Genomic DNA, 19448 nt, shown 5'->3' with positions numbered 1-19448 from the left:
GTACCCCTGGGGCTAAGGAGCCCCCACAACATTGGCTCGAACAGATTATTTAAGGGACATGAGCCAAATAATTTTTTTCCTTCAAGTTCTACTAAATTCTTAGACAAGCAAATTATTATTCAATAAATGCACTTAATATTCTTTAATAAATAGCATCAGTTTTATATTCACTCAAGACAATCCCAGGAAAAATATTATCCTAGTTTCACAGAGAAACAAATCAAAGAAATTAAGGTACTTCTGAAAGTGGACACGGCTAATAGAAGAGCCGTGGAGACCAGGTCTGTGGCTCTAAAAACTCACAACTGATGAACCACAATGCACTACAACCCTCACCTGAGGGGCCCGGTTTCCACCTGCAGGTCAACACCAAAAACCCTGACATCTTGGGCAACACAGTCTACAAGTTTGTGAGGGAAAGAAAAGCAGGTTAGATCATACCCAACTTTACAAACAAGGGGACTAGAGAGGAAAAAATTTAAGTGAGGAAATAGATAATTAAAAATCAGCAAGGCACTGAGGAGGTAAGCAGCGACTCATCTACTGAGGAGGTAAGCAGCAACTCATCTCGATCACCCAGTAACCACAATGCCTCATGCACATGGCAGACACAAAAGTCAACAAGCAAAGCCTCTACTGTGGCTAATACAAACGAAAATTTGTCTTCTCAAATGTCTTGGTTTGCCTTAATTAGCTAAGTGACATTAATTTAAGTTCTCTACTTTCTTGTGCTTCAATGTCCTCTGTCAAATGGGATGATTAGAGCAAATGACCTCTAATGTTCCACTTCATATCACCAGTTCATATTCCATTACAAAACTCAAAATCAGTATTATAAAACCAATTCTATGACCTATCAAAAAGTCAGTACAAGAGCTTTGACAATCTGGTTACAATAAACCATCATTTATGGCATCAATTTGTCAGATCTGCTGCTCAATTTAGTTTATCCTCTACCATGGAAACTCTTGCCTGCTATTATCATTGCCTAACAGTATTTATGGGTGAAGGGGAAAGATTGAAAGCGAGTCTTCACTTCTATTATTCTCTCAAGAAGCAATGTTTTCAACATTATTATACATAAATGGGTGGATTGTATACATTTTTGTGTGGGTGTGTGTGTATCATCACAATCCCCAAATACCTACATCAACTTCCACACTGTCCATTAAAATACCAGTATAAATGACCCAAGACATTTGAATAAAAAGTGTAAGTAACCAGTTCTTTTCACATGCTGCCTCACCACCGAGTGTAGGTACATCCTTCTTTCCTTTCCCAGGAGATGTGAGACTTGATACAGAGCAATATGCTTAGTAAAAAACCATCTATGACAAAGCAATCTAGCAGTCATGCAGAATTTTGTGATTTTCCTAAATGTCTGATGTAGCAATTGAGATTAGTCACCAGTTTCCCTAAACCATTCCATTTAACAAAATATTTTTTTAAAGAGATATAATAGCCACTGCATATCCTGGTATAGTTTAACTGCTCAATAAATGTTTACTAAGTGAAATAGCAAAGGTAAATTTTTCCACTGGATGATAATAAAGCTTGAAACATTTTTTTCTCTCCTATACTCAATGGACACTTTGTAATAGCACCAATATATATGTCAATTATTTAACAAACACCCACTGTTTGTACAGCAAAATAAAATGCCACTAACTGCTCTAGAACCATAACCAGGCAAGGAAAGTAAAATAACATCAATTTGGAGACTATGACAATCAGGCATTTCACATAATTTAACTCACTCAATCCTCACAACTGATGCTTCCAAAACTGGAATTCAAGACTAGAGTCTCAGCGTAAGTTCTCTGCGAGAATCTTTTAATTTCATTTCGATATTACTCTTTAAAAAAAAAAAAAAAAAAAAGGCATTTTTTTTGAATCACGTGGATAACCACTCCCTAAACCAAGTACTGCCACGTGATTTTGGTGCCCAGATTTTTGTTTATTAAGGTGCTGGTGCGATTGTCACGGACTAATGACAAAGAACAAATGCTAACTGAAGGTATAAATATGCGTTTTCATCAAATGAAGACCAAAAGATGTCATGGTGCACTGTTCCAATGAAGGCTCTGTAGTGCTGACAGTCAGAACAGAGAAACCCAGGTGGAAAATTGCCACTACCAAACACATCTGGACAGCCAGGCCAAACAATAAAATATGAATTGTAGAGTTAGGACCATACTCACACTGAGCAGCAACTTAGTTTCAGCCAAACAACATCACTTGCACATTAACATTGGTTCTAAGTTTGTGTTTAAAACTTTATCCACATTTAATATGCAAATCTGCAGAACCCACAGCATAAAGGCTTTAGAAAACTTTATTATTACTTCTATTTCACAGATGTTTGTGGCCATTAAATAGATTGAAATCTCACAGCCAATAAGAAGGGAAAGAATTAGCTAAAAAGTGAAGGCCCTGTAATTAAATTACAATCCCCAAGTCTTGAATCTTGATCCCATGTTCATTCTCCAACTTCCTGCCTCCCAATTAGTAAGAATTTTTATATTATATTCTTACTAATTAATGAATATGTACATTCATTACAATAAAGGAAGCAACTAGCAGAATAAAGAAATATTTTCATATTATTTCCAAACTTATTTATAAGTATGATATCCTATACTGAGAAATGGAATTTGAGGACTGGAAAACTTACTAAAAATCTTTCAAGACTCATTATACCCTTTTTCTAGCTGCTTCAGCATCCTGACTGAGGTTTTCTAAGGCAAGACAGTTTCAAAAAGGGGACTGTGTAATTCAGCAACATTTTCAAGTTTTACTGAATCTAAAAAACAGGTCGTGAGGTTTACCTCAGCGCCCAGCTTGGACGTATACTGCTTTCTCGTCTCTGTGTCCTCATGACATGGATCCTTTCTTGAGAAAACAGAGGATACATCTAAACCACCACGCCATCCTAGCACGGAGAACTGACATACGCACAAAGGAAAAGGAAGTCCAGCTCACCAAATCCTTTTAGTTCTGCCCTTTCCCCTCCCCCATACAGCTAAGTCAAAAGTTGGCTGCAAAAATCCTGGGTTCAGAAAAGGCTGGGGACAGATCTGCTCCTCCTTACGAAGGTCAGATTATACCCCTACAGCAGATGATCTCATGTACAGAGTCAACATTCGATAGACTCCGACCAACTTCGCTGGAGAACTGCAGCAAAGAGCAACTGGGACGAGCCCTCTGCAGACCTCAAAACCAAGCCAGGCAGGTTAACTGTTTACTGACATTCCAGTCATGTCCAAAACACCCAAGGAAACAAATTAAGAAACTGCTCTGCTTAATGAGGAAGACAGATGGAGACATTTAAACTAGTGGTTTTCAACTTTTTCTTTTTTTAAAAAAAGAACAGAACCCTTATTTTCAAATGAAGTCTTATAGGAAATTCTCAAAATACAAAACAAAAGTGGCATTATATTAGACAACTTTATTTGGAAGCTCGATTTGTAACATATACATTTTGCACTTGAGCATACTGTTGGGAAACCCTAATTCGCAGACATTAAAACCAGAAACCATTAAGATTTGTAATGACTCCGAAGGTTATATTCCAAGGTCCATGTGAGAACTACTTAAACTGACAGCAAAAGGTAACGTGCCAGTGGTATAGATGCTAACATTAGTAAATAACATTTGACTACTAGTTTACATTTTTATTTTCGAATGCTTAAAAATACATACAATTTTAAGACTGAAACCTGTAAGACATTTTGGAACTCAAGTTGAAAAACAATTAAAAACAACCAGCAGCTTTAATCAGGCTTCCAACATTTACCACTTAGGATAAAGCATCAGCATACCCTCGGTACATGGATTTTCAAACATCCCACTTAGAATTTAGTAAGGGTGTGTGTAATGTATTAGCAGTGAAGTCCTGTGGGAACAGAAAGCTGATAAAACACTTGCACTGAACTTGAAAATCACTTGACAAGCAGCGGGGCTGATGAGCCAAGACACGGGTGGGCAGGTGCTGGGGCGCAGGTGGGAGGTGGTAAGGTGGGGCCATGGGGTTGAAAGCTCCTTGTCAAACACTGGGAATAATCCAGTTCTGGAGCGCTGTGGAGTGAGGCGGTGTGGAGACCACACCGAGAGGACATGGCCGGCTTCGGGTTTATTCTCTGCGGGCTGAGCGGAAGGAAGGACCGGTGGGCAGATCTCAGCCCAGGAAGAGTCAGGCCTGCCCAAGACGAACCGGCCGTGTCCCAGACAGCGCAGCACTGTGGGAGCCACTGGCTCCTCCAGGTACGATGGACACTGACGAGGGGCTCCACACGTAGAAAGAAGCCACTCAGAGACTCGTCCCTCCCAACCCCAAGATCCTGGAGTCCAGGATCCAAAACAAGGCTTCAGCAAGTCTGGCCTGTCCTCGTAAACTGAGTTTTACAGGAATGCAGTGATTGCATCCCATCCGTGGCTGACTCGGGGCTGCAAGGACAGAGTAAGGGACTGCGTGGCCCACAGAGCGCTGCGTCTTCAGGAAAGCAAAGCCTGCCACCTCCCAGTCTAACGCTGCCAGGGCGCACCACACCGGAAACCCTAACAGCAATGGATGAACGAATATTTGCTTCAAATACTCCTCCTTTCCTCCCTCTGAGACACCGCTCAGAGAGGACAGGAGGATGCTGAGGCAGCCAAGGACCTCAGTCTCACCGACTTAGGGCACGGGTCACTATACTCGTGGGACATGTCCCTCCTCCGCACTAACGTGCCCGTGGAGCTGTGGCCCCAGGTCACCTTCTCCGTGGGATCCAGGGGATGGGACAGCTTCCATCACTAATCATTGTAGCAAAAGAAAAAGGGCACGCACTGGCTCTTAAAGCTTTTTCCCCAAGGTGAGATATATCATTCCTGCTCATATTTTGTGGACTAAGATGGCCAAGTCTGACTTCAGTGTGTAGGGAAATATCCTCTTCCACAGAGAGGAAGCAGATTTTGGTGCACAAAAGTATAACCCACCACACATGTGTCTGGAAATATTTACAGAAGTGATCCATTTTCCTTATATCTGCAACCTACTTTATCACACATCTTGAGCCTAAAACCAAAATAATCAAAGGCTCTAATGTAATTCCATGTTTCCCAAGACAAATAATATTAAATCTCAGGATTAGTAAAGGCTATTCTTTATTCTATTAAAAACATGCTCAGCAAAAAAATAAAAAATAACATTGGAAAAATAAAAAGAAAATACACTACCCTTAGTTCAACACCCAAAGAAAGTTAAGCCTATGACATATTTACTTCTAGTGTCTCTGTGCTTTGCTTTTTTAATAGTTTGATCATACCCTACCTTCCACTTTGCATCCTACCCTTACCCTTTCTTATTGACCAAAAACTTTATTCTGTTATTATAAAATATCCAGTTATCTTTTTATTTAATGTAAAAGTCATCATGCAGATGGCACAATTTATAAATACATTCCTTTGTTTTTAAAAAAAATAACAATATAATAATGTATCTTTTACATAAACTTTATGTCAGGGGCCTGATATTTAAGCTGTCTGCCTTAGAATAGATTCTTAGAAGAAGTACTGAATCAAAAGTTATCCGATGGAAAAAGGCTCGTCAGACCTACTGCCACCTTCCAAAGTAAGTACACCAAATTACACTCTTGCTCCTGCAATGTTTGGAGTGCCTACTTCATTCACTCATGCTTGCATTACATAATAATTTAAAACAAACAAGAAAAACCTTTGCAAAAAAAAATATATATACACATATATATATGCCTGCTTTAACATGTATCTCTCTAAATATGAGTGACGCTAAACCTATTTCCATGTTTGCTGCCTGGCTCTATTTCCTGGAATGAACAGTTATGGAAATCTGCCTTTTTATATACTGGGATCTTAGTTTGTTTTTTTTTTTCCCTGTCGTCTAATCACTGCAACAAATTTTATTGAGTAATCCTACCTTTTCCCACACTGATCTGTAGAGAACCTATTTTTTATTTACACACACTCCATATCCAAACATACTGAAGTATCCTTTATAAGTAAAAATATTTTAACACTGTTCTAAGTGTTTTATATGAATTAACTCACATAGTTTAGACACTAAATACATACACATGTACCTACACAGGTATACATATGGTACCTAACTTACAGATGGAATTTATTTTTAAGCTACTCTAAACCATTTACCTCCCTATTCTTATGCCAGCTACACAAAGTTTCAACTCCTTACAGGCTTCTAATACGTTTTCTCTCCTCACTGTTCTTTTCATCACTGTCTTGGCTAGTTCCATCTGCCGCTCGAGGCAGACTATTGGGGGAAAACTAAAATGTAAGTCAGGTAATTTTCTTTAGTAGGTTGACTAACAGCAAATGGTCCTAACAAGCATAAGATGTTGGGGTTGAAGCACCATCACTAGGGCAATGAAAGGATTTCTGACATGCTAAGAAGTCAAACTATTTAGCAACACTTCTCAAGCAAAATGGTAATGTGTGTGTCCCTAATAGCAAAGAAAGCACTCTAGGATACTAAAGTATCTTCACCACCTTCACCACCATTTAAATTATATTCTGCAATACTCCTACTTTTAGTTTTATTTTACAGAACATTCTTTGAGAAGATTCTGTATGCAATTAAATTTCAGGATTAACTAAAACCATTCCTTCCCTCAACCACAGTAATTAACAGACACTTAAACACAGTAAAAGTAAAAGGCATACACTAAACAAAGAACAACAATTTAGGCCTAGAGTTCTACAAGTGAAATTCCACCAAACACCATTACAAGGCACCACAATGTTGTGTAAATGTGCACAGAGGCACAGCTTGTAAAGAGTTTTGCTCATCTGGTTAAACAAATTCTATAAACCAAATTTTTACATTTTATACAAAAGATTTCTGTGGTGGTTTGGAGCTATGTACCCTAGAAAAACATGTCCTTAAACTTTCTATTCCTGTGAGTGTGAACCCATTGTAAGTAGGACCTTCTGATGAGGTTATGTCAACTGATAAGATGTGGCCCACCTCCATCAGGATGGATCTTAATCCTACCACTGAGTCTTTCATGAACAGAATGAACAGAGAGAGAGAGAGAAAGCCAGGGGAGCACAAAGCTGCAGGTCAGTGGAGTCCAGGACAGGAGGGAGAGGCCAAGGACCAAGGACCACTGGCAGCAAGCCCGGAACGCCAGTCACCAGGAAAAAGCATCACCACGGTGATGCCCTCATTTGGACATCTAGTCTCTAAACTGTGAGCCAATAAATTCCCACTGTTTAAGCCAACCCTTTGCATGGTATTTGCTTTAGCAAGAAGGAAACTAAAACACTTTCCTAGACAGATCTCTACTGCTCTAGCATTCATTATGTGTTCCACTTCACTCTGCTCATCAAAAGAATTTGACTAAATGCTGGCTGTGTCAAATTCGAGGGAGAAAGAAGTAAGCGGAATGGCTGCTTATTACCTCCTTTGGTCCTCCAATGGCAATATCCCACAGGTTCATTATCTCAGAGAATTAGAAAAGGTGGCTCCTCGCACGTTCCTGAGGAGGAAAAAGACTCATACAGCTACCAAGCAGGCCCTGCCTCCTGCCCGTCACTCGTGCCCCAGCCTGCCCTGCTCTCCTCCTAATGGCCCCAGCTGCCAACTAAGTCACATTCAACTAAACATTCCAGAATTAAACCAAACAAAAATGTAGGAAAAGCTTACAAAGATGAGAGAACAATTTTTTTGAGTGCTTACTGGGTAAAAACACTGCATCGGGCAGCTGCTAAAATTAGAAGAGGTAGCATGAATTAACAAAGTTGGTCCTCTCCCATTGTCGGAGGTTAAATTCCCACATTCCTAACTTACAAAATCAGTCTCACAGAAAACAGAAGGATATATGTACTTATCCACACAAAATAATTTCTAGAAGCAATCTGCTTTCCACAAATTAGACTTGTCAACATTAAAACGGAGACTTCTCCAAAATCACCACATTCAGAAGTTCAGAAAACTTACATAAAGCTTTCACATATTTCACACTTACATCACTTGAAATGTAAGTCTGTTATACTTGCATATTGCCTTGCTTTATTTTGCAAGTAGTGTCAAAGTATTTGCCTGCCTGCCCACCTTCCCACAAACTCCAACGGGGCCAAGGCAAAGGAGGCAGTCTTTTATCCACATTTTGAAAAAAGTAGCAAATATCTGGGATGCCTCTTTCCCATGTTAACTGCCCCCATCCCACCCACCAGCCGGAGCAAGTACATGCTGGGAGCATCCACCAAAACCACCACAAGCAGGCCATCTCCCCGCCTTCTCAGTGCAGTCACCCAGGGTGGGCCCACGCCTTACTGCAGACCAGTTAAGATGGCTGCAGGTCAGCAGGAGGGAGAAGATGAAAAATGTTAACATTTGACATACAAATACAAAGCCCTGTTGTTCATTCACCCGCTCAACTAACGTCCCCCGGGATCTACGTGAGCCCAGCGTGGTTATGGGCATGAGGGGAGCCTAAGTGAGGAAGACGAGACCCTGACCCAAGGACTTTTATTCCAGTGGGAAGCTGGAAAATAAGTGTGTCAGGTAAATAATATCGGTTTAGGTTAAAAATAAATAAATAAAAGGCTAGAGAGAGAAACCAAGCTGGCTGAGAGGTCAGAGAGCAATTGGAGTGGTCAGGGAAGGCGTCCTTGAGAAGGTAACATCACAGCAGAGATTCAAACGATGGCAGCTTGGGGAAGCAGCAGCAAACGAAAGGTCCTGAGGTGTTGCCTCTGATCCACACCTGGCAAGGGGTTCTGGCACCAAAGAACTTGAAAGAGAAATAAGGACTGATAATGCAAGGCAAAACTCAGGTGCTAAAATAAACGCTTCTAGCAATAACGCCATGCAATTTAAGGATGCCATAAATATGAGCAACTGGCTTAGGCAGGAGGGAGGCAAAACTAAACTCAATCTGGGTCTTTCTGCGCAAGTACAATTCTGTTCACAGAAGGAAGGAAGGAGCTTTTCACCAGAGGCACAGAAATGTCGACACAAAGGCACACCTGTTCACAGAAATCACAGAACGTGAGGGTGAAAATGGAGGCTAGGATTAGGATTAGCAAGATGTTCCCATTTTCATCTGGAAAACACCTATTTATCCAAGACCCAGTAAAAACATCTGTAAGGGATTCACTCCAACTCCCAATAGCAATTAACTCTTCTCTTCCATGTTCACATCTAACTCCTGGACTTTACTTATCATCAGAAAATCCATATTCTCCATCAAACTCCATCTCGGGGCAAACATCGTTCCTAACACATGAGCAGCATCCAAAATATATTTCTTTAATCAACTAAAGTAGAATAAAACGGAATGGAAGGTCCATGGATTGGAAAACTCAACAAGGTGAAGACGCTAATTCTTCCCAAATTGATCTATAGGTTTAATCTAACTCCAAACAAATCCTGATAAGGTATTCTGTAGACATAGACAAGCATATTCTAAAATTTATACGGAAAATCACAGGCTCTAAAACAATCTTGACAAAGAATAATCATGTGAGAGGATCACTCCACCTGGTATTAGGGCTTGACAGACATCTACAGGTTTGAGCCAGTGGGGCGTGGTGGAGGGACAGGCACACAGACCAACGGAACAAAACAGAGGACCCAGAAACAAAAATGTAAAAGTAATTTAATGCAGGAAGGCCAGCCTTTTCAACAAATGGTGCTAGGGAAATTAGAGAGCTACAGGCAAAAAAAAAAAAAAAAAAAAAAAAACACCTCAAAATAGATCACACACTTACATGTAAAACATAAAATGTTAACATTTTTAGGAAAAAAAATCAGAGAAAATCTTTGGGATCTAGCACTAAGCAAACAGTTCTTAGACTTGAAATTAAAAGACAAACGGAAAGATTGATAAATTGGATCTCACCAAAATTAAACTTTTGCTCTGTAAAAGACCACGTGAAGAGGATGAAAGCCAAGGTACAGACTGGGAGAAACTTAACAAACCACGTATCTGAAAAAGAACTACTACTTGAATATATAAATAACTCTCAAAACTCAACAGTTTTTTAAAAAAAGCAAACAATCTAACTAGAAAATGGGCAAAAGACATGAACAGACATTTCACTGAAGAGGATACACAGATGGCAGATAAGAACATGAAAAGATGTTCAACACCATTAGCCTTCAGGGAAATGCAAATTAAAGGCACAGATACCAGTACACATCGATTGGAATATCTAAATTTAAATTAAAAAAAAAACAAAAAACCTGTCCTTACCAAATGCTGGTGAGGATGCAGAGCAACTGGAATGCAAATTAAAAGCGCAACAAAGTATCACCACACACCTACCAGAATGGCTAAAATAAACACCAAATGTTGGCAAGGATGTGGAGAAACTGCATCACCCAGGCACTGATGATGGGAATAAGAGTGGTAAAACCACTCTGGGAAAGTTTGGCTATTTCTTAAAAAATGAAACATGCAATAACCATACAACCCATTACACTCCTACGTTTACACAAAAACCCGTACACACAAGTTCGCAGCAGCTTTATTTGTAACAACCAAAGGTTGGAAACTATCCAGATGTCCTTTAATGGAACATGATTAACCAAATTGTGGTACCTCCAGGCCATAAAAAGGAACATCCTATTGTTGCAACAACCGGGAGAGAATTGCAGCATGAAAAGAGCTAATCCCAAGAGATTACGAGTGCATATTTTGTTTACATACCATTCTCGAAATGACAAAGTTACAGAAATGGAGACCAGACCAGAGGCCGCGGGGCCCTGGGGGACTGCGGGGACGTGGGCGTGGCTGTAAAAGGGCTGCACGAGGTGATGGGGATGCTCCCAGCCCAGCATCCCCACATCCTGCTGTGATTCGTGCCACCACTTACAATGTGCTCCCAGTGGAGGAAGCCGGGAAAAGGCTACCAAGGATCTGTGTTATTTCTTAGAACTGCAGGTGAATCTATAATTATCCCAAAATTAAAAATGCAATAAAAAGATAGGATGGCAAGCAAAGAAGTTAATTTTTACAGGAAAAGACGCTTTTTCTTTTGCAATAAAAGAGAAAAGAGAGTGGTTGACAGAGGCCAAGAACCCAGAAGATGGGGACCTTCTGTCTAAGCTCAAGTTCAGCTAATAGGGTTGGGAGGGTTGGGGATATGAGAGAGCGCCTCGGATGGCAGAACTGGAAGCCACAGGGAATCAAGAAAACTTGGAACACTCCTATCTGCCGGAGCAAGGTGAGGCATCAGCAATGACACAGCATCCCCTGGTTGTCTTCCTGCATTTAAAGCATATTCTCTTGCTAAGTGATTACACAGAAGCTGGTGTTCAATTCTGTTTTATCTATAAAATAAAGTATTCACTAAAACTGAAAGTTTTCTAAAAAAAAACATGTTTTACATCACCACAAATTCAGCATAATGAAACTTGACTTGCAGAATTATCCCTGAATCCTAACAAGAACAAGAAAAAACTTTCCTCTATCCTAAAGGGGGGGGGCTAAAGAGAGAAAATATCTTCTAGTCTCAAACAAATTATGAAAAAAAGCAGAACTAGAATCTAGAATTCTGGATTCTGATGCATGGAGGTAATTACTGCAGTGGTTATTGTTTTTCCCTCACTAGAGAATATCCTTTCCTTCCTTTCATGTGAATAAGGATGCCTCCATGAACTGGGGACTTCCAGAACTGGCTAATGTAACAAGCCATGTTTATTTCTTATTAACGTTTTTAGATCTTTTATAGTACATCTTAGGAAAGGCTGTGGAGCTTGAATTCGCCAGGGTACTTCAGTAGAAAAGTTGTGAGCTTTCTACATGTGAACTCCCCAAAGCTGCACCAGCACGCATTTTGAGATCACATTCTTAGCCTAAACTCATTGTCAATGATGCCTGATGAAACGATAAATTCCAGCCAACACCTTCCATCCCCACTAAACCAGGCAAATTTTATCAATTAATACTTAACTTTAATTCAACGGTATTTACCGACTGATTATGTACAGTCACTGAGTGAGGCCCAAGTACACAATAATGATGAAAACGCAGCTCCTGCTTTGTCTAGTAAACAGGCAACTATAATAAGGCTCGATACATGTGAAGATGCAGATAAATGCAAGGTGCTCCATAGGGGCATGAGCAGTCAGTACAGAGACAATCGGAGAAAGTGTTCAAGAAGTGAGTGAAAAGAGACCTTAAGGAGAAGGAGATATTAGCCTGGAAGAAGTGGAGAGGGAAGACTGTAATAGACTGAAACACATATTTATAGTCATTTCCTTTATTTAAAAATGTACACAATCATAAGGTAGGAATCCTCCAGAGAACGAAGAGCAAACCTTGGCAGGAAAGTCTGACAGCCAATTATCAGTGGTACCTGACTCTAAATCAGAGCAAGCTAGAATCTAAATTGGCTCTGTGGAAGCCAGAAAGGGCTGCCTGGGGCCACGGAAACCAGGAAAGACTCACGAAACAGAGGCACCAGGTACCAAAAAGCAGGTGTGTGACTAGGTCTGAAAACAGAAAAGCCCACGTTTAAAGTTTGTATAAGAAGCAAGTTAGACTTTCCAGATCTCCTTCCAGACTCCCAAAGACCAGCCCCATCATCTCCAGATATCGGATGCAACGGCAGCAGGCACTGCTGGGGGGTGAAAGTCTACCTCTTAACTGACAACTCTGGCCCGCTTCGTTCCCCTTGGCAACCAAATGCCACAGCCAGGTTTATCGCCTTCTCTAAGGAAGAGTCCAAAAGATTTCTCTCAGAAATTGGACCGCCCCTTCCCACCAGGACCCATGGATCCCAACAGTTGGAAATTCACCAATGAAACGACCCACCAGATCCCCCAGCCGGGTGCAGTGGACTTCCAACCAACAGGATGACTTCTTTTCATTCTGAGCCTCACCTGACTTTTTAAACCATGTATTTTGATAAGACTTACAATACAAAAGACAATGGCAGGCAGAGCTGAGAGGGAAGGGAACAGTGAAGGAGGAGTGTCCTGGGAGAGGGTTCAATTTTTGTCACTTTTACATCATTTTTGTATACATGATAAGAGATTAAAAACAGAATTTTGGAACAACTTATTCTCAATCTTAATGAAAGTACATACATGCTAAAACAGGGAACCTAAAAAGTAAAAAGTACTCCACCTGTATAGCCATTAACATAGATGGCAACTCCACTAAAAATGGTAGATGAAGTTCCATCCTTCTGCATAGCAGCTTCGGATCGAAACTGTTCCTCCAGTTTCCGGACCTTGGCAGCCATATATCCACTCTAGAATTAAAGAAAAGGCAAACCAACAGCAAAAGTTACATTTTTTTTTCCACCTTTTTTTTTTTTTTAAGAAATTTATGGGGGGCAGGAAGGGACCTTATCCTGTGCTACTGACAGAGGTAGAACAATGACAACTTAAACATGACAAGGCAACAAAACAGTAGGTCAAGGAACACTGCTCCCTCTTCCAACTCAACTTGTAATACTTTCATCACATTCTTATGATGATAAAAGTTACTTTTAAAGTGGAAAAAGGCAGGTCAAGATTAATAAATTTAATGCCACAAAATACAGTCCTTGTCTACATTTTCTAGCAAAAGTCACCCTAAAGTTTAAACCAATTAGAAATTTGATAAGTGACCAATAACAGCATATTTTAGACCAGCTTCTATTATCGCTTGCATATACGAAGCTTAAAATTAATTACTTCAGATAAAGAAAATGAAGCAATTTGACAAACGAGTGCGTATGGCACATGGGTAAGAATACAAAAACTATTTCAGTGGTTACATTTGGATAGAATCTGTTAGTAATGTTAATTTTCATTAGATAACATAAACCTCAAAAAAGAATATAAAAACATTATTATTCTCATTAAAGGCCTTTTCAAATCTCTGAATTCAGTTACACTCTTCCTCAACCTTGTCCTAATTAAGACTGATCACTCTGAACTATTGAAGTCTTTAAATTATAGGTGCAGGCGTCCAGAATAGGTCATATCTTTGTCCCCAAAAATGTTTTTTTCTTAGTATTACATGCTCACCATTAAACACAACTTTTTTCCCCCAGAAAATACAAAAAGTATAAAGAATAAAATTAAAATTGGCTGTGATCCCATTCATGGTTAATATTTTGGGATGTTATTTTCAAAGCTTATTTCTATGCCTCAGAGCATAGAGGTTTCACAAAAATAGGATTATACATAATATTCCTTTCAAACATACCCTTTTCAGTCAAGGCCATCTTTCCAGGATAAGAAATATAAAGCTAAATAATGGCTGTATACTATTCTACTGCATAATTTATTTGACCAATGCCCTGATGTTACATATTTATGTGGCTTCCTGTTTTTCAGTGTTATTAGCAACGCCACAGTCAAATCATCACACGATCAACTTTTGTGCACTAGCCCATTTACTGCCTCGGGATAAAATTCCTGAGAGTAAAGTCTAGAGGTTAAAGATTATGAATGTGCTCAGGCTTTAAATTTACATTTGTGAAAACACAAGGAGTCAGTTTCTCAAGAGATTTACAATTTATAAAATGCCCTAAGCAACATTATAAACTAAAAGAAGAATGAAAATACCTAGAAAGTTAGAACAATTATTTTTATTCTTTTAAAACACACCCAGTTTTCCCAGCCATCATTTTCAGCTCGTTTCCTCCATTCACTTCGCCTCATGGTGGAGCTTCTGTATTAGGGGGAAAAAAAAATGTCAATTGTATAACACAATGTACTTTTAATTGATATTTTATTTTAATATCAAGAAAAATAATGAGAAGTCAAAATAAGCTCAAATTTTCAATTCAAAAAAGTTAAAATTACGTTAACTAAAATTTTTCCAAAGTATATCATCTTGCTTTACAAGTAGAATCTGTTCCTAAAACACCTTCCTTGGGAGAATTATGTTTAAATTCTAGCCATATAAAATTCCAATAGGGAAAACTTTTATGCCTTCCTGAGTGCTGACCCCAATGCCCATTTATATAAAACACCACCAAATCCCACTCACAGACACGGGCACTTAACTTGTAAGTGTGAAGAACCAACAAAACACTGTCCTCCATGAATTGCCCTATATCTGACTCTGTCTTTGCTATCACATCCTGGATACTTAAGAGTGTAGGCATACAACTTGAAAGGTGAAATCACTGCCCTCCCCTCTACGTGGGATCAGACACCCAGGGGAGTGAATCTCCCTGGCAACGTGGAATATGACTCCCGGGGAGGAATGTAGACCCGGCATCGTGGGACAGAGAACATCTTCTTGACCAAAAGGGGGATGTGGAAGGAAATGAAATAAGCTTCAGTGGCAGAAAGATTCCAAAACGAGCTGAGAGGTCACTCTGGAGGGCACTCTTACGCACACTTTAGACAACCCTTTTTAGGTTCCAAAGAATTGGGGTAGCTGGTGGTAGATACCTGAAACTATCAAACTACAACCCAGAACCCATGAATCTCGAAGACAGTTGTATAAAAATGTAGCTTATGAGGGGTGACAATGGGATTGGGAAAGCCATAAGGACCACACTCCACTTTGTCTAGTTTATGGATGGATGAGTAGAAAAATAGGGGAAGGAAACAAACAGACAAAGGTACCCAGTGTTCTTTTTTACTTCAATTGCTCTTTTTCACTCTAATTATTATTCTTGTTATTTGTGTGTGTGTGCTAATGAAGGTGTCAGGGATTGATTTAGGTGATGAATGTACAACTATGTAATGGTACTGTAAACAATCGAAAGTACGATTTGTTTTGTATGACTGCGTGGTATGTGAATATATCTCAATAAAATGATGATAAAAAAAAAAAAAAAAAAGAGTGTAGGCATAGTGTAATTCACCAATTGTGCCAAAAGCCCCAAGAGAAATCAGTTAAAACAATACATCACAGGGAACAGGAGGTAGAAAGATTATCGCTGATATTAACTAGTAAATCCAGCCTTCTCCTTAAAGAACACTTGGCCACCTAGAGTATAAAACAGCCAAGAAGACCAAATGATGGCTCATCACCAAGTATAAGCTGGCTGAGTGGCCTCCAAGGTATAAAATGACTCACAAGTCAAAGCAGGTAGAAGTGCGAGTTCTCGGAATGTCCAAGTCTTCTAACCCAAAGAACTATATCTTGGGACATGACTGCATCAACCATCACAAAATTAATACGACCCCATTTAGATATTTTTCTTCTAGTAACTACTTAAATAATACCAGGTAGTTACCATTTATCATTAGAGAAGCCTTATACATTTCCAAGTCAGACAAACTAGAGGAAAATCTTTATTGAATGACATCTTTTATCAAATGACACTTGTATCCACGCACATCAGCAGATACCTTCTTTCATATACTTTTATTCCTGGCATACCATAGGATTTAGTTTCTATTTGCTGACATGTAGATTAATTATGAGTTTTTATTTTCCACTCTTAACAGATGCCTGAGATGCCTAAAAAAATTTTGAGGGACAATTGTCTCCAAAGAGTTAAGGCCAGTAAAGAAACAAAAACATCACAAATGTTTTGGGGGCATGTGCAAAGTGCTCTGCAAACAGGGTGCACACTGACGAATCCTGACCCAGCATGGTGGTTGCTGAGGCTGTGCTGTTGTTCTTTAAGTTTGATAAAAGTAGGGACATGGCTACACAATGTGCTCATTATCAAGCACCAGACATGCTGTATTTTACTTTGAAATACTTCTTATCTTTTCAAAAGGCTCACTTTGTCCATCCCTCAAGGCTTCTCCGCTTACATTTAAGAACTCTGAGAAACATATTAAAATCCGCAGTTCTGGACTTCACATAAACTCTGAATGTAAACATGTGGCTCACAGAAGCAGAGTTTGGGAGTTCTGCTACTCACAATAATTAAGTGCAACTATTAATGTACTAAATGTAGACAGATGAAGGAATAAAATACATTTTTAATGTTTCATTCATTTGCCCCTTCATTTACTTAGGAGCTCCCTCCATTTACTTAAGATCTCTTGGGTACCTGCTACAAAAGGCCAGTGGTGAAAATCCGTACATGGTTTAGAGGGAAGACAAGAAAACAAAGTTGTAATAAATACCATCCAAAACCAAAAAAGGTATTAAAAGTTCTTCCTCCATTCCAAAGTAATAAAGCTGTCCCAGACAAACTAAAAACAATGAAGGACTGAAAATTTTAATTTAATCATTTCTCCTAACTTGGCCCATGTACAGCAAACACCCACTGATTCAGAATTCAAATTAGAAGACCAAAATCAAGGAAAAAGGGAAACAAGAAACATTCCAATTCGGACACTCCAAATTCTACTTTTGAGAAAATTCCATAAAAAAGAGCGAACGAGGTAGTTCAGACCTGCCTCCCACTGAGGAGGAAGAAAGCTAGACAAAACATTTTTAAAAACTGCCTTGGGCACAGAACATCTGGCAAACAGTGGAAAACTACTGGGACAAGAGTCAAAAGAATACTAAAGTCTACAGAGACCTTCCACCCCATCTTTCCTCCCCAATGGAGTAGTTTTTCACCCTGAGGGCCTCTGGTAATTCCAGACGAGTGGTCGGGAGCCTGGGCAATGTTTTGACAAACATGCAGGGCTAAGAAAACAAAGGCTGGAGCCAGAGGGCCCTGGAGGGGTAAATCTCCACCTCTGGGAGCAGGAATGCAGGAGGAAGGGCTAACCGGAAGGAGGCGACCAGGCCAAGCAGAAACTAAACCTGCCATAGACCTTTTCAGCCCCAGAAGTCAGATTTAGGGGATCCTGGATGGCTGTCACCCTAGGCACCCAGGACAAGCAATTGTAAGTCCTCTCTGGGGATAAGAACATCCTATTATTTCTACAGTTTTGAAAAGACAATGCCTGGCACACAAATAAAAATAACCAGGCACACAGAGACAAGACCACTTGAGTGAGAACCAAAAAACAGCACTGTAGACAGATTCAGGGACCCCAGATACTGAAGTTGACAAACACAGACTTTAAAATTACTATGCTTACTGTGCTCAAGGAGATATAAAGCAAGTTTCAGTGGAGAAGTGGAAATTAAGAACTCAACAGATGGGTAACAGCACATAGGAACAGTTAAAGTCAGAAGAAAATATCCAAACAAAGGACAGAGGTATAAAAGGATGGCGACTACGGAAGGGGGTGGGGTGGTAGGAGACAGAAGACACCTCAGAAGGTCTAAAGTACTTAAATTTGGAAAAAAGGGAGAAAGAGTTATATTTGAAGAAATAATGGCTAAAAACATTCTAAAATTAAACAAAGATATCAACAAATTCATGAAGCCCAATGAGCCCAAAGCTGGAAAAATTAAAAAGAAACCTACACCTTGACACACAACATTAAAACCACTGAAAACCAAAGACAGAGAAAAATCTTTAAAGTAGCCACGGGTGAGGAGAACAGATAGGGGCCATGGAAAACATCCAAAGGGGCAGCAATTAGACAGACGAAGACAACAGTGCTGAAAGGAAGTAATTACCAACCTGGAATTCTGTACTGAGAAAGCTTCAGTTAAGAAAGATGACATAAAGGCATTTTCAGGCAGATGAAAACATAAGTCATCGCCACTCGCAAACCTGCACTATGGGAAATCCTAAAGGGTATCCCTCAGGTAGAAAGAAAATTCCCTTAGGTAGGTCAAAAAAGCAGGAAGGAACTGAAAGCAAAGAAAATAGTAAATATCTAGATAAATGGATGTTAAATATTGACTGAATAAAACTTCAATCACAATGACAATCACTTTATATTGTAGGCAGCACAGATAAATAAATAACATAAGTGAAAAAGGCTGAAATACAGACTATGGGTAAAGAGCGTTCCCATCCCAGGTTCTGCCACTAACTGGCTTCACCCATATCTGGTAAATCTCCACCTCTTTGGGTCTCAATTATTCTTTCTTCAAAATACGAGGTTTGGGTAGTAGATAACTGTAGTTTCCTTTGGTATCAGGAACTAAATATATAAAATTAAAACTATTACACCTGTATAGTTTAACAATGTACTTTAGTTTTAGAAGTTTTATTATTCAACCATTTTGATGCTCTATATTTGTTTTATTTATTTAAACAGACTTTTTCTTATTAAAGAAAAGAATTAAGGCAACTTGTCCTATTAAACTCATTTAAACAGTCTACATGTGGACTAATGACAGTGGCTAGGGGAAACAAACAACTGTCATACTAGGAGTGGCAATTTCTAAAACCTGTCATTGCTGGATGACATCAATTGTGCAACTTTTGTTGCATAGTAGATGCCAAATAGTTCATTATACAGGTGTATTACATTTTTTATAGCACAGGTTAATTGTGGCACATGAGAAATAATTCAGAGCCTTGTGTACAGGGACATCACAATTCTTAAGCTACCTACACATCAACACTAATGGACTATTATTATGAGTGAAGCACCATACTACACTGGACATTAGTGAGACAAAAGATGTTATTGGCATTTTTGCTGCACTCCAGAATTTTACAATAAAAAAAGATATGAGCACCAG

General features: G+C 39.4%; 1 protein-coding gene across 5 annotated transcripts in view; it reads right to left on the bottom strand.

The window, feature by feature from the left end:
• The window catches only part of REV1 (REV1 DNA directed polymerase), an 88659-nt gene that overhangs the window by 56656 nt on the left and 12555 nt on the right, over positions 1 to 19448 (bottom strand). For 3 of the 5 annotated variants that reach the window (XM_037807463.1, XM_037807465.1, XM_037807464.1), the window contains exons 2-3: positions 14594 to 14657; positions 13119 to 13245 (exon numbers count right to left, since the gene is read on the bottom strand). In XM_037807463.1, coding sequence (XP_037663391.1) covers positions 13119 to 13245; positions 14594 to 14647 — 181 coding nt within the window. In that variant the 5' untranslated portion in view covers positions 14648 to 14657. Of the gene's footprint in view, positions 1 to 13118; positions 13246 to 14593; positions 14658 to 19448 lie in introns of those variants that run through there. The other 2 variants (XM_037807467.1, XM_037807466.1) reach the window with 1 other exon arrangement.

The sequence above is a fragment of the Choloepus didactylus genome, chromosome 17 (assembly GCF_015220235.1).
Source record: "Choloepus didactylus isolate mChoDid1 chromosome 17, mChoDid1.pri, whole genome shotgun sequence".
Classification (NCBI taxonomy): domain Eukaryota; kingdom Metazoa; phylum Chordata; class Mammalia; order Pilosa; family Megalonychidae; genus Choloepus; species Choloepus didactylus.
This window is presented reverse-complemented; position numbering and strand designations above follow the sequence as displayed.